Source organism: Charadrius vociferus, unplaced genomic scaffold (assembly GCF_000708025.1).
Source record: "Charadrius vociferus isolate BGI_N301 unplaced genomic scaffold, ASM70802v2 scaffold974, whole genome shotgun sequence".
In the NCBI taxonomy this organism is placed as follows: Eukaryota; Metazoa; Chordata; class Aves; order Charadriiformes; family Charadriidae; genus Charadrius; species Charadrius vociferus.
Genome location: NW_009648063.1, coordinates 318948 through 341916, shown reverse-complemented (window position 1 = coordinate 341916; position 22969 = coordinate 318948). Strand labels below are relative to the sequence as shown.

General features: G+C 41.9%; 1 protein-coding gene across 1 annotated transcript in view; it reads left to right on the top strand.

Annotated features, from left to right (window-relative positions):
- Positions 1 to 22969, top strand: part of GRIN3A (glutamate receptor, ionotropic, N-methyl-D-aspartate 3A) — a 192392-nt gene that overhangs the window by 155312 nt on the left and 14111 nt on the right. Inside the window, exons 5-8 of the mRNA XM_009883812.1 lie at positions 286 to 1333; positions 17149 to 17294; positions 18737 to 18852; positions 21152 to 21303. Coding sequence (XP_009882114.1) covers positions 286 to 1333; positions 17149 to 17294; positions 18737 to 18852; positions 21152 to 21303 — 1462 coding nt within the window. The remainder of the gene's footprint in view (positions 1 to 285; positions 1334 to 17148; positions 17295 to 18736; positions 18853 to 21151; positions 21304 to 22969) is intronic.

Below are 22969 nucleotides of genomic sequence, written 5' to 3'. Positions count from 1 at the left end.
TGAAAAAAAAATGGTATTCTCTCACTCATTTTTTCTCTTAAGTGAAAAGAATATCTTTCCTGAAGAGTTTTCATTTACATTAGGTATGTAGGAGAGCATTCCCAAGTACTTTAGTTGTAAATTAAGTGGTTTGTTCATCGTGCCATAGGAAAGCTATTAATGATCAGGTCTTCAGTAACATCCCCAGTCTATTCTCTTAAGCATAAATTCATGGTGTCTGCATATGCTTTAGCTTGATGACTTCAGTTGTCTGCTTCTGATTACTCTGCTTTCTCCCTCCAACAGGTTTTTAGCCAACACAACATTTGATGGTCTCAGTGGCCACATTAAGGTGAAAGGCTCCTCCATCATCAGCTCAGAAAACAACTTCTTCATCTGGAATCTGCAGCACGATCCTGTCGGGAACCCAATGTGGACTCGTCTGGGGAGCTGGCAAGAAGGAAAGATAATCATGGACTATGGGATATGGCCAGAACAGGCTCAGAGACATAAAAATCACATGCAGCACCCCACCCGGCTGCACCTCAGAGTCGTAACTCTCATTGAGCATCCATTTGTCTTTACAAGAGATGTAGATGATGAAGGTCTTTGCCCAGCAGGGCAGCTGTGCCTGGATCCTTTGACCAATGATTCAGCTGTGCTGGATAACCTGTTTGAAACCCTTCAAGGAGGGAATGACACCGTTCCCATTGAGCTGAAGAAGTGCTGCTATGGCTACTGCATTGACCTGCTGGAGAAGCTGGCTGAGGATATGAATTTTGATTTTGACTTGTACATTGTTGGGGATGGAAAATACGGAGCCTGGAAGAATGGCCACTGGACAGGGCTGGTGGGAGACCTTCTTGCTGGCACAGCTCACATGGCAGTGACGTCATTTAGCATTAACACTGCCCGCAGTCAAGTGATTGATTTCACCAGCCCTTTCTTTTCCACCAGCCTGGGCATCTTGGTAAGGACCAAAGACACAGCAGCTCCTATTGGAGCCTTTATGTGGCCACTTCACTGGACTATGTGGCTGGGGATATTTGTTGCTCTCCACATCACCGCTATATTCCTCACCTTATATGAGTGGAAAAGTCCTTTTGGGATGACCCCCAAGGGAAGGAATAGGAACAAAGTCTTCTCTTTCTCCTCTGCCCTGAACGTCTGCTATGCGATCTTGTTTGGAAGAACAGCTGCCATCAAACCCCCCAAGTGCTGGACTGGAAGGTTTTTAATGAATCTCTGGGCTATTTTCTGTCTGTTTTGTTTGTCCACATACACAGCCAACCTAGCTGCTGTCATGGTAGGAGAGAAGATCTATGAAGAGCTTTCTGGAATACACGACCCAAAGGTAAAGCGTGTCTGTTGTTATTAACTCAGCCTTTTCTTCTTCCCAGTCAAAATTCACTGCTGCATAATTTATGGTTTCTAATAAAATCAGAAAGCAATCTGTGCGGAAAACAGCAGTTGCACTACAATTAGTTACCATCTGACGGCACTTCAGTAGGCAAGTTCAGTGAGAGAGGATCTTTAAACATCCACAGAAGTCCAGAGGGGGATTTCAAAGATTGAGGGTGAGGAGGAAGGTTGAGGATTTCAGTGTTGTCCACTGCGGAGAAGAAAAGAGGTTTCTACATGCAGATGAAGGATTAGGTTTCAGTTCTGAAGTCCCTTTGGCTGTAGCTGTTTTGATCAATTGGATGATGTGGGTCATCCTGAGACCTGCTCAAACAAAACCACCACACAGTATGTAAACAAAACCTGATGTTCTGGGTAGGGTTTTGCAAGGACTTCATGCCTTTTGCAAGGACTACAGGCCGTAACGGTGCTTACAAAGGCATTACTGGCCAAATTCCCTACGAATGCTAAATTAAATAGAGCAGAACTGAAATTTTTTGAAAAATCCTACCTTCTGCACCAAAACAGTGGAATTCACTTTACAAGTAGTGAAACATTTGATTTGCAATGTTGTTTCTGCTGGGGAACTGCCATGGGAGGAGATGAATTATGTTGTAGGCAACCCGTCTGCAAATAGCTCAGAACTCCTAGTACTTTTTGGTAAGGCAAGCGAAAATGTAGAAGTGGGACTGCCTCTACCCACTCCCAAGGGGGGATGAAGGGATCGTCAGTTGGAATTTAAGTCCAGTCATTTTATAAGACTATTCTGATTTTATTTGCCACTAAGTAATACCGATCATGCAAACATGCGTGCAGAATGGACTGTAGAGAGAATGCATGGCTGCAGGTGACACAAGAGCAGGCATCCTCTTCATCTGACAATCACCCTAGGGGACAGGTTGGCAGCAGCAAATTTCCCTTGTTTGTTTGGCACTTTCTCCAGTCAAGGTGTGATTGTATTGTCCACAGTTTTATACTCATGACCTAACTGCCGGTGCATAGCTTTGAAACCATCCACCATCAATTTGTCTTGGGTGACTGAATTGATACAACATTGTGACACTGGGAAAAGTCATTTTAAGAACTCAAGAACCCAACATTTGTTTTTCTTCGGTAAATTGTGTAAATAAAGGTTACATATGTCCCTCCAGACAGCAAAGGACAAGCTCCATCTGTTATGTTAGTAAAACCTTGCATTCAGACGAATGACCATACAGTTTTGACTTTGTGAGTACAACTTCTCACTCACTTCCTCCAACGTTACCTAGATTGTTTCTACCAAAAATATTTTAAACAAAGAACAACACTTTTTACGGTTGGCCTGAGTCACTCTAAAATTGATTTATGGCTTAAAGCAAATTGCTGCTAATAATCTGCTCTTCTCCTCCCAGAAAAAATAACATTAATACTACATCGATAACTTCATAAATTTAAGCTGCAAAAGTTCAGGAATCATGTATTTGTTTTATTCAGAGCATTCTGAATAAGCAAATGAGAATTTTTTGCTGAATTTCCCCAGCTCCAAGGAACTCTGTTACATCTCTCTGTTACAGTCATTGATTGTTGTGTGAGCCATAATATTGGCTTGAAAATGAGGTTAGTCCTCTACTCTTTGCATGGGTATCGCCTAATCCATCAAATCAAATCGCTTCGGATTACATCCTATTTTTCTGCATCATTTTTGTGGCCACACGTGGAGTTCCTAAAACATGTATTGGGAAATTTCTGCCATTGCAAGAAAATGAAATTATTCTAAAGCTTCATCATACAGCTTGGCTGTCGAGTTGCAAAATTGAGTAGAGTATTGAAGCATATCAGGTGCTGCAAACACAGGTCTTCATCCTGAGCAGAAGCACTGATGACTCATGGTTACTAACCTCAGTAATCCCATTAAATCAGTGGCATTACTGGCCTTTCCTAGACAGGCACTTCTCTGCTTCATGGACTAGATCCAAGCTTCTGAGTAGCTACCTGTTTCCAACATGGGAATTAAGAGAAGGTAGATTTTATGGAAAAGGATTGCCTGCCATTATGTGAACTACAAAACTGCTTCATATATTTCATTCATGCATTTGCCTCCAAAATCTTAGTCTGCAAGAGCAGTTATAATAGAAAAGGTACTGGTTTAACCTTTTCTCACACAAAGCCTGAGCAGCGCCCTTAAGACTTAAAGCTTGGGTTTAGGAAATGTTTGGGGCACAACAGTTGCAGAGGTACATACACCACTTTTTAGTTAGTTACTTAAAGCATTTTTACATGATTTAAAGATTTAATTTTTTTTTTCAAATCTGCTTACCTCTTTCTTTTCAGTGGTGGAGACTCATTTCAAAAAGAAGGCAGCAGGATGCAGAAATATTTTTTTAATTTTAATATACTTTTAAACATTCTCCTACTGCTCTCAGGATACATATGCCCTGGTACTGTGCCTTTTGAAATGTATTTAAAAAACAAAGCCTAAAATAGAGGAGCAACCTTCTTGAGGCAATGTAAGACATATAATTTCTTCAGGCTGGCAACCACAAACAGCAAATCGCATCTGATATTGTGAAGAGTCAGGAAGGAAGGCAAGTTGGGAAAAATTAAAACTTTTTTTCAAGATTAGAAACCTGGTGTGTAAAGTCAGTATTGCCAGGAGTATCTATGATCTGTCTTCTGGTTAAAAAAAAAAAAAAAGACAAGGTTAGATGTAGCCTGAATAAATACCATCTGCCTTTCTAGAAAAATTCATGTTATAACAGTGATGTTAATTGACTAAGGAGTGCAATGTTTTAGCAGTTGCTCATTGCAGCTCAGCAAAGGAAACATGGTCTTCCCATGTTGCTGAAGTCTCAAAAGTACAACATTTTCATCAGAAAACAAAAGAAAATGAGTTGCAGTACAACCACTAATCAGAAGCTAAAGTGGAATACAGAATTAGGGATATCTCAGTTGGACCTTTAAATGCACTAACGACACTGAAGTAGAAGTAAGGGAATTCAGAAATACCATCATGTTGCTGAAGGGAGAAGCGGCCAGTGAAGCAAGACGAACTAGAGCAGAAGGCAAGCAATGGGAGGCAGGAGAATTAAGTTCTCGGAATGTGTCTTGAATTTTTGAAACTTAGTGTGTGTTTTCCATGTAAGAAACTTAAAAAGGGTGGGTCACTAAAGCAAAACGTCTGGAGCATCCATCAAAGCTGGCTACTCCCTTTACTAGGTCACTTTTTTATGCTAGGAGCTACAACATAGCCAATAAATTGCAGAAATATTAAAGCAACGTCTTACCACCTTAAAATCTTCCTCTTCTAAGAGAAAGGGCAGTTTTGGGCCAAAGCTGCCCCTTCTCCCTCACTTTCTAATCTTACATGTTTTAGACCATCATCTCTTGCCAGTGGAAACTGGCAAACATAGCTTTTGGGGAAGAAATTCATTTGAATGTATTCAGTCTGCTATTTGAACACAAGAGGACAGCTACAGGATGAACGTGCCATTTACCGGGATGAACACTGCAGCAGTGCTCTGATTCCCTTTTAGGAAGCTCTCTACGGTACACAGCAAAGAAGTTTAAGAGCTTGTTTGCAGATAGAGGAGGCAGAGGAAAAACATTGTATTTGGATCCTTTTATACTGTTTTTTTCCCTTCTCTCATCTGAATCCCAATGGCTTATTTCAGTTTTTCTCCTGGTGACAGATCTTTGGATGCACAAAAAATCACAAGATTCTTCTTTGTCAGAGTGCTTGCTAGCCCAGGTATGCTGTTGTAGGAGTGGACTTCTCTACAAGGTCAGTTATTCAGCCTACAGGGACACAAACCAGCAGCCTGCCTTTGAGGTGGTCTAATCGTTTGTCCTACCTACCTGTAATGGCCTGGAGTGGGCTGGCCTGATCCCTGACATCTCCCAAACCTGCTTGTTTGTGGTATAGCTCCTCAGCCCCTTGGTGATGGCATTGTGCTCAGCTAGAGTTGGAAAAGCCACAACCCAGGTTTTTTGTCCTTTGCTGGCGCCAGTGTGTGTTGTCCCAGTGGCAAGATTAGGTTGCAATAGGTAACTCCTTAAAACAGAGCTGGTGCTAGAGGAGTATGTAGGTCCACAGATGGGGACAGGTCAGTCTAGGACAGCTGGCCACTGTCATCTCCATCCGGATTGATACGGGGTAATTGCATTCCAGATCTACAGCAGCACACTGAGTATGCAGCCTCGCAGGAGAAGGCTGAGCAGCAACGGGGCACATTCGTAAGTAAGGGGCTCTGGGTACAAAAAAGAGAATTCGCTGCCATTCTTCTTCAGAAGCATGTATCTTTATGGCTGTTGTTTCTTTTAGCCAGTCATATGACAAATCCAGATATTTTATGTTTCAGTTTCCAGTATGGTTTCCATGAAGTGGTACTGTCTGCATGTGAGTAATCTAGGTCTCAGTGCCACAGACAGGGAAAAGATGAAACTATCTGCAAGCACATAGCAGTGTCAGTGCCTTTGTCCAGTGAGCCTGCAACTAAGGCCCGAGTCCAGTAAATCTCTTCATTATCAAATCCAAAAATAGGGTCTTGTGTTACAGGATCTCTCCAGGGAGTGGGTTTTTTCAGTGGTGAGGGGACTTGAAGCAAGGACTTTGCTCTCAGGCTTCTAATGCGGGAGCACATGTTGGAGATATACCATGAAGTCCAGAGCGTGTTGAGTAGTTCAGATTATCTGAGGCAAAATAATTGTGGAAGCCCAGAGGACAGAAGAAACATTTCAAATGTGCCAACAAGAAACCATACAACAGCAGGAGCTGGACAGTTTTTCCGTAAACTGGTCCAATGCCTGGCTGTTCTTTCTGCTAAAAGTGTAATGCTTTCAGCAATATAATAAGCTTTTTCAGGTGCTATTCAACCATTGTCACTTCTGTGACAGCTGTCAGATTTTCTTTGCCATCTTTAGGATACGTCTGAGTAGCTATGCCTGTTAACTTACTATGGTTATATTTTCACTTCTCTGGATCACTCTACCTTCAACACACCCTTTGACAATGGCAAAGTTCCTTTCCACCTTATATTTTGACAGAAAATGCTGAACCTATTGAGATTCATTTAACAAAATGGGCTACACCTGTGAATCCCACTGTCAGAAATTTCATTTTGTTATCTCACCTAACTTTACATGTCTGCATTGGAGACATTACGTATGATTTACTCAGTCTCATATGCTTTTACAGTTAGTTGGGAGAAGTAGGCACGTCAGGCTGCTGTTGAAGACACTGACTTCAGGACAAGGTCACCCAAGCCATTCCCAGAAAGCACCTAGTTGTCTCTATTATTGCATGATGGTGTTCAAGCATCGCCAGCACTGATGTCTCACAAACACCACCGATGCCCCAAGAAATATATTACAGACACCTACAACCACTCTGACAAGCCCCATCCAGCAAGTCCTTTCAACAGCCTTGGTGTGCTTTGTGATTAGTCCTTAGAAATCTCCGCTTCTCTTCCAATCCACTGTCTGAACACCGACTCTTATGAGCGGTCCATCTGTTTATTACAAAACTAAGCACTCTGAGTAATCCAGGCAAGGTACTTCTGGGATTTTGTTCCTCAGGAATTCAATATGTACAATAACCCAGATTTTTGTTCCTAGATTTAAAATATAAAATGTGAGGGTGCAAGCTCTTATCTCTGATTTATGAAAATCTCAGTTAATTTAGAGGGCTTATGGCGATTATTATGTTGGTGGAAAACTCCCTGCTACATGTATTAAAACAGTCCAGAAATAACAACTGGCAAGTAACCGCAGATGAGCTTTAGCAATACCAAACCATCGCAAGTGGTCCAGCCACGTTATAGGCCTTTTTTTTATCATTAGAGGCATGACTCAAATAACCCTGCATTTAAAGATATTTTCCCTCAAGTTCAGCAAGCTTTAGAGTGAGGCCATAACTGTTGTGTGTTTATTGATAAATTTTCTTCCTGGAAAAAGGAAGCTTTGTGAGAATTACACTGAAGAAAATGCTGTTAATGGCTTCCCTGGTCTTTCACTGCAGCAACCTAAGATGAATCATTATAAGGATTGCCGCTTGCACTGCTATGTATTAAATATATAATGAAATAGCATGTATTTAAATACACGTTAAATGCATTAAATTGTATAGCAAAAACCCAAGCAATTCAATGGAGTTAACAGAACTCTTATTGCTCCCATGGGGTTTAGTATCTGTATAGGACTGCAGGATTCTTTTCTTTTTGCAATTAAAAGAAGTTGGTTCTATAGAGCATACCTTTCTATGCAGGAAGTCATCGGACACAGGAAGGTCGTGACTGACAGCATCACAGCCTGCTAATTAATACATGGGGCTTTTCTGAGTATTAATGAGTCAGTGAAGGATTTGAACTCAAGAGGACGTTAAGTGTCACAGAGACCAAAGAGAAGACAAAGGAGAAATTAAGTATCAGACTCCAATCAGAATAAAGAGCAAGCGTTGCAGAGCAATCTCATGCAGGAATGAAAGACAACTGCAATTTATGGAGGTGAAATCTTGGCTTCTTTAGCTTTCCCATGCAATTTATGGTGGTGAACACTTGACTTGTTTGGCTTCCCCATCACCTCGTTAAAGCTTTATTGTAAAGTTATGGCTTTGGAGGCTCAGAGTCTGTCTAGTCCAGATTTTTATCATTCTGATACCCAGTTTATCAGACAATGCACTGCAGTGTTCTCCAAGTTTCCTTTCCCATCAAGACCTGCTTTTTTATGCCTTCTTGCCAACAATTATCTTTTTGGTATCTTTGCATATTAACCCCTACTGCTCCTGGTTTTCACCTCCATAGAATGCCTTGTACTGTCACCTACGGTCTTGGCCACTCTTTACCTCTCCGTATTAATTGTTTGATCCAAAGAACGTTAGGGGGAGGGGTGGCAGGGAGGAAGTCCTGCTGTCTTTATTCCACGTGGTGCAGGTCATAAAGATTGTTCTTTTGGAACCAGAAGGAATTAACATGTTCTAGCATTTTCCCAGCTGTCTCCATGTCCATTTCTCACTCTCAAGATGCAATATACCTATATGTCATGTCGTTTAAAAGTCCAGAATGCAAGCCCACCACCAGAAATAGATGGGGCTCAGACGCTTGCAATAAATAACGAAGGCAGAGAAATATGAGAAGACGTTTCTGAAGTCACTGGCAAAGAGGAGCAGAAAATAGAGAAGATGCATAAGGTTGATCTTATCGCCTGGAAGGTGGAAGATCATCGTACAGCTGACTTAGCAGCATTGAGGATATTTATTATTGTTCACAAAAGTCACAGCCATTGTGACCTATAAACAGACATCTGGATACTAGCCTGGCTCACCTTCCTAGTGACAGAAGTCCTCAGTCAGCTCCAGCACAGATCCCCTGGATTTCAGGGATGTCAAGGGGTCAAGCCCACTAGAAAAGACGTATTTTTCTTTGAGTACAATAAGATTTGACTGAACACCAGGTAAGGTGAAATACTGTTGTCCATATTTCCCTGTGCAAGAGGTTCAAGGCATCCAAATGAGCCCATCATTTTTCTGTTACACGTCGTGCTTAACACATGCCTCACTGTTCCAAATGGATTCCAAGAAGGAAAAAAAAAAAACCATCCATTTTGTTCCAGTGTTGGATCTGTCAGTAAAGAAAAGACTCCTCCTTATTTACCTTCATTTGATGCATTTGAACCAAAAGCCAATAGCAGATAACATATTTAAGAAATTAGGGCTGCGCTGGTAGACAGACAGTTCCATGGTATACAATTGGAAACCTTTTTATCCTAGTCACTGGTGACCCATTTGCAACAGGAGACCATTGTTTGTCCCTTTCCTGGAAACCAGAAAGCACTACCCTTGCCTTATGAGGTTAGATAGTGTCACCATGGAGGATTGTGTTCAGCCCTGGTACCTGAGGAACAATTGCCCTATGGCTGGGGTCAGGAGGCCTTCATCAGCCCACAACAGCTGGAGCAGGAGAAGTTTGTAAGAAAAAGGATTTGAAAGGTGATTGTTTTGAAGGTGAGAAAGCTACATACAATTTGAGCTACTGTCACATCAAGTCCCTCCCTCCCACCCCGAGCTGATTGTAGAGTACTATGATAGCTTTTCATCTGCAGATATGAGACCCAAGATAGAAGGACAAGAGGGGTTATTTAACCAGAAATCTCCCATGTCTCTTTGGCAGTTTGAGGCAAACAGCTCTCCTTCCCTTGCTTCTAGTTTGAAAAGGACTTCCCCTGCATTAGAGCAGCATTAGCCGTATTTTACAGGTGGGAGGCAGAAGAACATGGTCAATGAAGTGGCTCAGTCCAGAGCATTTTTATGGCTGCTTTGTGCTGCTGAAGTACAACTGGAAACAGTGATCTATTGCCTGTTGGGAATTACATCCTTTTTTTTTCCTCCCAGTCTATCCATTTTTCCTACAATAGTTTACACTTACTATGTTACAGTTCTCAGCTCTCCCAGAATAAATCCTACCACAAAGATCCCTCTGTCCAGAAAACTCTTAAGTGCTATTAAGAAGCAGGGATCAACACACCTTTACGTTCATACTTACCAGAGTTCTGTTCTTATGGAGCTTTTTGCACTAAAACACTGCCCAGCAACTCAATCAGCAGGGCAATCTTCAGAAATTAACGTGCCTACCACAGACTAGAGTCCCCAGTCTCATCCCTGAGCTGTACAGCTTCTGCAGAGTAGAGCAAATCTTATAATTATTAGCACTCACACAGGGAGTGTCAATAAAGAAGCTTTATATTTTTAAACAGAGATGTAAGTCATATTTCTTTTCATGTATGCTCTTGTTGAAATAGAGGAGAATAAATTGTCAGTCCTGGTCTGTGCATTTGTTTCTAGATTGAAACTGCTTATTGACTTCAATGCAGCTGTAAAGATTTATGCCAACTAATGACCTAGCTGAGTTGGATTCAAAGTGACAGGATTTTAACAAAATCTGACGTTATCCTGGCAAGCCAAGAATCAGCTCCGCTGACCCTTTTTGCAACAGGGAATGGAAAGGGAGCTTTCAGATATATTCTGCATGCACCATCTCCTGGAGGCCCTGGGAACATCTCCTCTTCCCAAGCCTGAACGCATGGGACAGTTTCTGAACAAAGCCTGCACCTCCAGAAGTTCAGCTGTGAATTTTCATCTGCTAAAATTTGAAATTCGTGTGCTTCACTGTGAATAATTTTATTTTCTTTCATCTCCCTCCGCACCCCATAAATATTCACTAGTTAGTTTTTGAAAACTCTTGCAGATAAGTACGGAAGAGCCCATGAACAGAGTTCTACTCTTTTTTTGTTTTAATTTTGATTGTTTTGTTCTTTTTCCCCTGAAAATTTGCTTAGCAGTAGCAATTGCATTTTTTTTTTTATCAGTAGGTCATGAGAAATCTATTAGCAGCTAGATAACCACTTAAATGCATTGGTTACGTAAGGCAAGATAAAATGCTATTGCTTCATATGCCAAAGACAGAACACTCATTGCAAAACAACAGATCTCTAAAAGCATGTCAGTTCTTCACAGCAGAGCAGACCACTTAATGCTACCCATCTCCAGTTATTAGCAACAGAAACTGAACAGTTTTTCAAGAGTCTGAAGCAGTTCCCTGGCAGAGATCGTGCTGACTCTGACAGCAATTCTGCTGATACACGAGATGTCCATTAAACACTACACCCAGTGTTATACCAGTTAACCAGCACTATCATGTGGCAGAGCTACTGAAACCTTTTAATAACAATTTTTCCTCATAAATTGTTCGAAAAGTTAGGAGAGCGTTTTCAGGCATGTTCGCCCTTTCTGGAACCTATTAAAATTAAAAAGCAGTATTGTAGGTAGTGGTAAAAGCTGAATCCAGGTAAACTCTGCATCTTTCACTGCAGGATGCAGTCAATGGCACTGCACTCCACTGTATACTGGGTTGCTTTTTTCTCCATGAGGAATAATTCATGGGGTTGAATTTTGGGAAGGAGAGGCTAACTGAATGAACAATGAAATCATTTTAATGATTTGAGATGCCGATTAGAAATTGAGTTCCTGAAGCATTTTTCTTCCAGCCAGCTATCAAGATGCTCAGAACAGTTCTGAATCAGATTCAGTGAGGCAGCTAGTGCACTCCATCGATCAAGTACTGGGAAAGTGTTTCCTAGATTTCAGTCACTTCATTGCTTATAGAAAATAGCCATAATTCCACTTCCCAACAGTTGCTCTGTTTAGATGTTCCTTGTCTCTTCACAGCTCCACAGCTTCATGGCAAGCTCAAACTCCATGGGATCAGAAGGCAATACTGTACTGCCTGCTTTTTTGGAGCTGAGACCATCTTTTCGCTGTATTTATATTCTGAACACCTGGGCTTCTTACACACTGCAAAAATACATGATAACCAAGTGTGATGCAAACCTCAAAATGACATAACAACCAAGGCACCGAGGGAGGGAAAGTCTTTGAGCCAAATCTTCTAGCTTTGCAGCAGTGAAAGGTGGTACAGAAGCCAGAACCTGCTAGAAAGGCCTCAAAACCCAACAGCCCAGCTTCGGAGTCCATCAAGGTTAACTGCTGGCAGCATCTTGTGCATTTTCAGTTTTAAACCCCAACTTGCATAGGATATTTCTGTGCCTGAGTCTTTTCAAGTCTGAGTCTAGGTGTTCTTAGCCTAGCTGATGGCACTGAATGCAATGGCACCGTATTACATAAACTGGAATGTGCCAAGTAATGCAAAATCCCTGACATTTAGGATGTATTTTCCTGTTTCTGCTCCCGTGGTTTTATCACATCAGTATTTTCATGCATAATTGGCACCCCAAGCCATAGATGTATGCGGATACCCAATTCTTCTCAACATCTTCCCAAATAAAACAAGTTCTCCACTTCCCACTCAGCAGATGTTTTAACAACAGAATACAGAAACCAAGAAGATCTAGAAGCAAGGTGCCAAGCTAAGGGAACTGGTAGCTGCAGTATTTGCTTTTGGCAGTAAGCAGTACAAACATCATTTGTCTAGTGGCACAATGCTATACAAAGTACACAAGGCTGTGAGAAGTCCCAAAGCTTTTCCTGGCGCTGTCAGAGAAGCTGGATGTTCTGTAGAGCCCTTGAGTTTCGTAAACACTACATAACGGCCCTGTCTTATGGGACCCAACAACAATTTCACCTCCTTAGCACTTGGAGGCATTCACATTACCCTTTGTTTTCCTACACAGTGTAAGAAGACATTACCCCTTGTTTGTTTTCTTACCCGTGGTGTATTTTCTTAAACAGTGAGAGTTGTTCTTGGAAATAGCAGCACAGCCCATGCATCCCACAGTAGATATTGTCCTTAGACATCACAGGATCAGCATTGGTACCCCAATTCCAGAAAGCGTACTCACTTCCAAATTTCCTTAGCCTTTCTCCTGCACCTTCATCCTGCACTTCCCAGCAGCATTTCCTAGTCCGTCCCTGTCCGTCCCCCCCCCACCTCCCCCCAAGAGCTCTGTCTTCACAGAAGGTGGGTCATCTTCCTGAACTATCCGTCCCTGACCTATGCAGCAAGATCTTCTGGTCTTGGCATTCCACAGCCCTGAACCTGTGAATTCAGAGCCCTGATTCAAGATGACAAGTGCTCAGCCCCCTCTGGCACTACATCCCTCTGCTGTGAAGGCTCTCATGACCATCTCTTGAGTTCACCCCACGTCCTAACCCAGATCCAAATGGGAGGTCATCATGTGTCTCACAACTTCATGTGCAACAGCTTTCTCACAGTAGACTGGGGAGATGGTTCTAAAAATACGGGATGCGCCTAAGTATTATGGCCATACATGGTATATCGCAGTGCTTCAGGTGTAAAACTTGGTTTACTAATATGAAATCCTGGATCTCCAGTATTTGAGCTGCAAAAATGATACTGTTAGCTGCTAGAGCCTTCCCCTTTTTTGGGAGAGCCACTAACCAGCAACACTAAATAGCTTTTTAACCCCTGAAAAACATCAGCCTTTAACTACTCCATTGGTATATACACACCATTGCACTGCCCAGGCCGTTGGCGCTCCCCATCTTCTCCCACTCGGCACCTTGGATGGTGGGCTCGCTGGCTAACATTCAAAGGGCTGGCTACTCCTGAAACGCTAACGAGTCCCACACAGGGCAGCGATGCTTAGCCCCCGTGCGCTGCATGGCAAAGGCTGCTCAGGAGCACAGAGTTACCCTGCTGGCTGAGGAGCAGTTCTATTCAGGGGCAATGACCCTTTTAAAAAAAGGGAGCGATTTCCTTTGCTCCCAGGTCTTCAAAAGGGAGGTCTGGCAGGTAAAGAGACGAATGAAGAGGGATATATCATCTGTACCCATAACTGCCTTTACATCTTATTCAATGAATTGTCAAGCTGGGACTTCATTTCCCCCTGCAAGCCTCTCTCTAGGTCAAACCAAACCTTGTTTTTTCTATTTCTTACAGCCATAGATGTCTGATTTTGGAGGGAACTTGTAAGGTTATCTAAGCTGAGTGCCAAGAAAGCTCATGTCTGGAGATGGATCTGCAGCTATTGCATTCATTTATTTTTAATCATACTCAAATCACCAGCAAATCTCCAGGTACTCTACAGATACAAAAAGTGTCAACAGTTCCTAGTGCCCATTACCTGCTTTGTGATGGTTATTCACCTTTCACACTGACTGAGCTTTGAATGAAAAAGTATAGTGAAGTATACACAGAAGTGTAGTTCTCCACGTACTAGAAATGCCTATGATTTGGACAGCTATTTCTTCTCTATAGGATAGCTTTTATATTTGCTGTTACAGATAAAAAAAGCAAGTAACTGTCTCCCCCAAATCACCAGTTTAAAAAACATGTAATCCATTCTTGATTCTTCAAATTGTGATTCTTTAAATCCTTATTTTTCAGAGTTCATGATTTCTCTGAAGCCCTATGCATTAGGATTCTGTTATTGGTTTAAAGAAAACAGGAAGACTCTTTCAATATAGGACTCTGAAAAGATAAAAAAAACACACACAAAAAAAAAACCCCAGATCATGAGCAACAGAAGAATTAAAAAAAAAATAAAAAAGACAAATAATAAGGGAACTCACATGAACACTGTGACATTTACCTATCCAGTTGGGACACAGATATTTGTGGTTTCCATCTTTTCACAGAGTCTTCCCAGGAGAGGACTACAGAAAGTAAGAGAGCAGCAGTGACAACTGATGAGTCTTGTTTCCATCCTGAAGTTTTCATCTTCTGTTGAAGCAAGTAACCCTCAGCAGTCTTAGTAGATTAGCGGTGAAGGTGGTGCGGGTAGTCCACTGTCTCCTTTTGGCAGCATTTTGCGTTGTTAATCCGCTATTCATATAGCTGCAAGTGAACCTTTTCCTCATGTGGATAAGCAGCAGTGAGAAGAAAATAGAAGTCCCAAAAGACATAGAGGATTAAAACACTATTGAGATTTAACCTTCACAAAAGGAGTCAAGAGTCATCAAATACAAAGTTGCAGACACATAATTATGCTTAAGAAAAAACATAGATTACGAGAAGCAGGAAGAGCATAGGATGCAAAGGATCACTACATAACTTCCCTACATGGACTTTCCAAGACTACCCACCAGACATATGGTGTTGCTAGAGACAGGATATTAAGCCAGATGGACTTTTGATCTAATACATATTCCAATGTTGTCATCATTTGTGGTGAAATTTGATAATGTGCCCAACACAAAGCAAAGCACGGATAGTCCTCAATAAAGTGTTTGGGACAGAAAATCACGCAGAGGTGCAGTTAACGCTCTCTTTTATACTAGCCTTTCTCATAGAGGCTTAAATATTTAGCTAGATGTAGAAATGGGTGACTAAGGGATACCTTCCAGTGAAGTCAGGTATCAGCAGTCTTTATCTGCAGCTCAGGTGTTGCATTGCAGTTGGCATCACCAGGTGGGCCACAAACTTAGCAACAAACACGTAAGCTTTCTTGGAAGGTGGCAGTACGGTTCTGTGTTGATACTCAGTGGTTTTTTTCTGGTCTTTTCACTGAAACTGTTGAGAAATAAAAGCCCTCAAAATAGTACTGACTGTGGCGACTAACTTCTTGGGACATAGAGTGTGTATGGAGTCCACTACAGGCTCATTCTTTAAGCAAGTCATCTTCGATGTCTCAAGACTAGACCTAGATCTGGGTTGACAGCATTGTGCTGGAGGTCTCCATGCTGTATTGTCACAGCACCATTCGCTGTTATTTATGTCTTCTGGCACTTGAATGCTGCTTCCACACTTCCAGGCAAGAACATTTCCCTCTGCGCCCACAGTCCTTCTGGCACAGCATGCACTATGGCCAGCTCAGGATGGAGGCACACCCTGCATTGCTTGTCCCATGATCATCCAGACCAGAATGTCTCACAAAACATGCCAAGACTCCCTCCATGCCCACAGTCTTGCGTTTATGCAGAGGTCTCATTCCTGGGTTGCAGCACAGGGACCAGATCAGCAGACCATAATGTGGAAAGCACCTGCCCACTTTTCAGATTAAAATTACCAGAAATTCAGTATATTCATAGCTTCCAGGACGTCAAAATACCATCCAAAAGACCTTTTTCTATTCCTTTTCAGACTGAACTCAGTAACTGTGCATTTATAGCCTACCTCTGTTATTCTTAAAAAATCTAGGAATACTCTTTTATCCATGGGGTCATTGGAGAGTGGGAAAGGTCTTTTGTATGGCTTTGTGTTGCTTTACGCTCTGTTTTACATAGATGACAAACCAGAGAGCCAGATGGACTGGCAGAACGCCTCTTCGCTTGGTCTGCAGAGCAGAGCATGACCATGGTGAGATCATCTTTGCGTGCTGCTGTGGAGACCGTGAGCTTCCTGGGAAGCAAATAGAGCATGACTACTTCAGCCTTAGCTTTGTTTGTACTCTGCAAATTTTACCTTTTAGAGGCTGGTACATTGTTGAGGGCTTTCCAGTCAGTATGGTCTTGGCTGCACTCTGCCACCTCAAGGAAGTGCTCAGCATGGTAGAGGACACCACCTGACACCTCCACTGCAGTTTGAGAGTTTTTCCACAAGTCGCAAAATGCTGAAAAGACTGCAAAGGGCACTTTGGAAACACAGGTCTGTGAAACTTGTGAACATCAAAACTACTCAGGGCTTTAATACAGAAGGTGGAGCCTGTTGTGAAAAGGAAAGGACACAGAAGTGCAAAAATTGTCTGTACATGTGTAGACCAGTAATCAAGCTTAGAGCTTGGGCTATGCTGAGAGGTGGTCTTCCTCCTTCCTGATGCCAATGCAGACTCTTTGGTGTCCACAACGCTTCAGTCCTTCGTTTCTCTCTGGAGTATGGCAGCAAAGACAGCAGCAGTCTATGATATGGTGTCTAGGCTTCTAGAAGTGAAATGGTGGTGCTACCCTTCTGCAGAAGACTAAACGTCATCCTTAAGGAGTCAATAAAAGACATTCTGCCAAAACCAATTCAGACTGTGGGTCTTTTGCTGGCTATCCAGATCCCCAGAAGGTGGATCCTGGGAAACTTAGAGGATTCTCATGACAGTGCCTGAAACATTGACTGGTTTAAAGACAAATAATGCAACTAGACACCTAGATTGGGGGGTTCAGGGTGTCTTGAGGGAAATATTTTTCACATTTGAAGAAAATCCTGAAAGTACACAAACAGACTAATCAGTCACCTGGTAGGTCTTTTCAGACTTTTTCTGTGATGTGGAAAGCTGACTGCAGGAAAACATCTATGAATGCTGAGAATTTCTGACAAACTGTTCACACATAAGACCAAGATACCAGATGTGAAGGAGGCAAACGACTGTTCTAATCTGTAATTTCATCTCCCTCAGCTCCACCACCCATCCCAAGGGTTTCGGTTTGGAACCGTGCGAGAAAGCAGCGCAGAAGACTATGTGAGGCAAAGCTTCCCGGAGATGCATGAGTACATGCGACGGTACAATGTCCCTGCAACCCCAGATGGAGTAGCATATCTAAAGTGAGCCTCTGCATGCAACAGCAGATCAACTCGACCAGAATGCACGGCAGTGAGATAGTGATGGGTTTCCCCCTTCCAGTGTCATCCCACAAAACAGTCATTGAAGGCAGTGTGGCAGATGGATAGAGAAGGAAGCACGTAATCACCTGGAGGGAGTGATACTTGGAGAGCAAGCTAGTGTAGCACTAGCTGGAGTGTTTCCAGGGGAAGCAGTGCTTCACGCTAACTGCTAGGGTGCCATCAAGCATGGACAACGTATAAATCCTGGCAGGTTTCTGTGCTTGGGAGCCCTTCATCAGGCAGTGAGAAATATCCAGGAAAAAAATCCACCACAGTCCAAGCAAAAGCTGCGAATGAGGTTCCTCAGCATCTTCAGGATGCTGGGAGGAGAGAAGGTTCTTAGAGAGAAACCTTAAAGCATTTATCATTAAATTGAATAAAAGAAGCATTAGACTGGTAAAAAGTAATAAACACCAAGTCTTCTTGCTTTAGGGAATCATGGTATCCTTGTGTTTCAGAGACATTTGTGCCTAACAATCTGGGTCACACAATTTATTCACTCTGCCAGGAAACAGGGGAGGTGATAAATACTAAGCCTGAAATAGTTCATTCATTTTACACGTAGAAGTTGCATAACACAAGGGCCTGAGAATTTTTCACCAGAAGTTGTTTCTTGTTTACGTATTTTTCCCAGGCGCATCCTAATTATAATTAAGATAGATGGCAGTTCCTTAGGGTTAAACTGGAATCAATCCATTGAAATCAATGAAGTAATGTAAATTCACATTAGTAGAACACCCAGACCTTTAAGGTGACAAGAGTGGAGGGTGCAGTCCTGGAACAGATGAGGACAGGCACTGCAACGGTTCTTTTATATCATCGTTTTATGCAAGTGTGCTATTCATAAGTGATTACGTTAGTGAAATTCAGTCCTCTGTGTTCATGAAGACTGAACATAAAGGAAAGCTGATCTGGGTGAAGGAAATTAATTTACCTCATATTCAGGGAGAAAGGAGGAGAAATACCTTTCTATGAATTCTCCTCCTGCAATTTTGCTCTAATGACCATAACTTTAACATCACAAAGAAACCAAGAGAGCACTAGTATTTTAGCGTTTTTTGATCTTTTCCAATAAAGCTTTGTGCTACCTTTCAATCGAGTTGAAGTCTAACACATAGCATTTTCCATCTTTCAGATTAGTATTATTTCATAGGAGCAAAATAAGTCCTACGCCCACTGTCTTGCTCTAGATGCACAAAGTTTGTACTTCATGCACAATTCCCTTCTTCAAAATGTAAATCAGGTTTGCATTTAAAATAGCAATCCCCGGTGTCTGTTTTCATTCAGTAATCTCCCATAGAACTGCATAGATAAATATTTAGTGAGCATCACTGAGTCCTAGACTGTGAAGTGATTGTTTCTGACTTTGATGTTGAACACAGGCATGATCCAGAGAAACTTGATGCCTTCATCATGGATAAAGCACTCTTAGATTATGAAGTATCAATAGATGCTGACTGCAAGCTTCTAACTGTGGGAAAACCCTTTGCCATTGAAGGTAATAATCGTTTTTATAACATATTGCTCTATTTCTCATGTATTGCATTTGCTTTATTGTGATTTGGTGTTCTCAATGAAATATGCAGGCGAAACTGGACCCCTTGAAGATCACGTAAAATTCTCAGTTATTATGCAGAACCAAGGTTTCCCCCTTTTTTGTGGTTTCTGAACTTTCAGATCACTTGTACCATCTGTTGCAATGCTCTGTGTAGGAATTATTCAAAGTGCTCAGGTGGTCCGTCTCCAAACAAGTTGGAGGCACAGTCCATTTCACTGCTCTCAATGAAATAAAAGTAGCTCCTGAAATGAGGCTTGCTTTTTGTAGGCTGACTTTCATTACACGTGTTCAAAACCCAGTGAAATACATTCAAAGTGCTGTTCTGCAGTTTTGCTGTCATCTGAAGCAGATAAATACTGTTCCCATTTTAAAGGTCAGCTTAAGATTCCCGCTGAATCTGTAGCTCATTGAAGCTAAAGGGAGCCTACCCCGGTCCTACGTAGCCTCCTGCGGTCCTGGTGTATTAGCAAGGACGGATGGGAAGGCAGCCTGGAAGCAAGGCTTGTCTGAAGCTGCCTCCAGCAGGGGTGAGCACATTAGCAGCTATTAGACTTCAGGAATCACTTTTGTGATGGATGGCCAGTGAAAATGATTGAAGTTCCCTCTTTCCTCTCCTCCAAGGGCAATCACTCTGGCCGCTCCCATCGCACGTTAAAACAGCCTCCTTCAGAAATGTTCAGACCTGATTGAGGAAGGCAATATGCTAAATGAAGGCCAGTGGAAGCTGAGCATTTTAATCATTCCGGCTACAAGCCGCCAGCGCTAGGCATTTTGTAGAATGCTCCTTTTTGCTATACCTCATTGGTGTCTCCCATTTGAATTCGCACCAGAGACCTGAAAGCAATCCATTTTCTTCTTTTCTTTTTGTTATCGGTGAGGATAGGTGCACGGAGACCTGTTCAGGCTGTAGCAGGATTTGTGTGTGCAGCTGCATGTTTCACCATGTGCATGTAACCTGATGAGTTTTCCACTTCAGAAAGGGCAGCTCTACTCAAGTAAACCACCAGCTTCCGCAACTTAGAATCAAGTAAAGCTAATTTCAATACAGAAAAAAAACAAACAACAAAACCCCAAACTATTAATTTTTACATAACTAGAATTCATAGCACCCAACTGCAAAACACTTAAATGTGCTGAAAACGTGCTATCCACAAACCCCCACTATGCCTTCTCTGAAACCATTCCTTCAACGTTAGCAAATATGTTCAGGTAGAAATACAGGCACAATGTGCAAAAATCAGCAGTGAGGGAGGCTATTGCGTTGTAAGTATGCATATCACCACATCACAATGCATCATTGAAAAGCAAGCCACTGTGATGGGAAATTTACCACTGATGTACATTTATGGTTTTTTTTTTCTTTTTTTTTTTTTTTTTAAAGGACACAGTCTGAAATTCTGAATTCTGAACTGAAAAACAAATATCCACAGTAGACTAGAAAGGAATCTGCATGCAACTGCATGTCTTCCAGGCATTAATTGTTTTTGTTTTTTTAAAGTCAAACCCCAGATTATGCAAATTGAAAGATCACATTTAGAATTACTGAATCCATTTTCATGTTCACTAAGTCCTTTGCCAGCACTTTAAAGCGGTAAAAGATGACACAGTGGCTAAAACCTGTATTTATTGCTGTCTGAAGGTCCACGTCGCTGCCAGAGCAGAACTGCATGAGCAGAAAGCACAGCCCCTGGGCTCTGCACTGCTGTGTGACAATACAGACTGCTCCTGTATACATTTATGTGCAGGCAGTTTCTCATCAGAAAATACATAGGAAGAAAAAGAAATACCACATCTGACACCACAGTCACATGCACTGCTGTAACAATGTAAAGGGGTCATGGGATGGTTTACTTGACATTGGGGCTAAAGCAAGGTAAAAAAGAAGAACCCACGGCGAGGGCATGCAAAAGGCTGTGTTCATAGAGATAAGACAGATTTATTCATCTATCTGTACCTCTATCTGAAGTTTTTGAACATCCAATTCTACATACTACTTTTATGGCCTTAATAATTTTGAATTTGCATATCCTGTTTGTATTAGGCTACCTTATTTTGCACAGCAAAACGTCTCGTCTCAGCATTCTCAGTCCACGGTAAGGAAGCATCCAGGTTTGAACTGGCTTGCTGAAACAGAATGCCAGCTTGATCTGCCATGCTGGTAGTTGATAGCTGAAATGAACATACTTTACCAAAAAGCAAACAAGTAAGAGAGAGGTGATTGTACTGTTTTTCCTTCTAGGATATGGTATTGGTCTTCCCCCCAACTCTCCACTCACCTCCAACATCTCTGAACTGATAAGCCAGTACAAGTCCCACGGTTTCATGGATGTTCTGCACGACAAATGGTACAAGGTTGTTCCATGTGGGAAACGAAGCTTTGCTGTCACGGAGGTAAGCAATGAACTCGGGTCACATAAATGAGGATTTGCTCAAGTTGCCAATTATTCCCCCTCGTTCACAATGTGCAGTAGACGCGCACACATGACAGAGATGGGCTGCAGCTGAAGGGAAGCATTAGGCTTCAAAAGCAAGGGATGCTAAGCCCAGCAGCATTCAGAGGACAAGAAAAACATCAGTAAGACTGTGCTGCTAAGTTGGGCGTGTAGCGCATGCATCAGGGAGCACTTCTGGAGACCAACAGGGCATGTAAAGTAGCATTAAAAAAAAGTGATCTGGCACACTGCACAACGAATCTATCTGATTCCACTCAATTGTGTGTATCACCATCTACTGGATCTGTCAGTGATTCTGGACCACCTCACACAGGTACAATAGCTAACGCAGAGACCAACAAGAGCAAAAGAAGCAGAGAGAGCGAGGAATTTAGAACATCCCAAATTACTAATATAACCCTGCCCACTTCCTAATGTGGCAGCTACGTGTACCAAAGATAGGACTTCAGCCTAGAAACGGTCCACTAAGATATCATGCTGAGAACAGAAGAGAAGCAGGTTTCATGAATAACTAGGTCTACAGGAAATGGAAGTAAATCTCCATGGTTTTATGTCCTGGTATCAAATCAGAGGAGTTATGCCAGCTTGTGGCAGCTGCAGATGTAGGCCATTGTTTATAAGGAAAAGCCTCCTCTTACTGGAATAGCATTTTTTTTTGGTCAAGTTTCCTAGACTGTCAAGCAAAAAAAGATAAAGTACTGAGGAATCAAAAGATCCAGCACACCTGAAGCATAGACCATACACTTTTAGCTCAAGGTGTTCCAAAGGACGTAGGTTACGTGTTCTCACTGGTACGAAACACAGTCTAAAAGTATGCTATCTCCTCCTCAGAGCATTCAGCCAAATACCAAACCAACCCTATGTGTTCCTCAAGGAAGTGGCAGCATGACCATTCTCTCTTAAAAGAGAAGCCCAAATTCCCAGGTCTCTGACTCCTGCCCTTCAGTGGTCACCTGGGCCTCTTATCTGCAAACCTCTCACTGTTGACTAAATCACTAGAAAAACTGCATTTTTTAGACATCAGACAAAAAACCCCACTTTATTAGACTGCTTTCATACGTAGGTTGTTGGGGTATTTCTGCATATCTTATCTTTTTAACTTTTTTATTAAGATTGTGTCAATATGAAATAAATTACATTTTAACATCAGACATTCATAGAAGAAAATCCAATTTATTTTTATTCAACTTGTTCAATTCATTTTTTTCTTTTTTTGTGTGATTAATTCAGCACAAGAAAGCACATTTAAACAGAAGTGTGTATTCACTGCTACTTCTTATCTAGCTTATCTGAAGATTATATTATCATCTAACAAGACAGGTATCTGGGGAATTTTCTTTTGAATGTAGCTGACATATCTGTTCCCGACAAGCACTTCATTCAGTGACCTCTTGTTACTCTACATTTTAACACAATCTTTGAATTAAATCTCAGGAAAATTACCGGATGGTAATGGCATTAATTACCACAACTGTCTTAAAACTGAAAACTCTTACAGCAGAGACAAACTTACCTTCTTAGTAATACCCCAGTGATGAGACATAAGGCACTTCCTCTGATTATGAGAATCTTACTCCAGCAGTTGTATCCAGGGCTGTATCCTC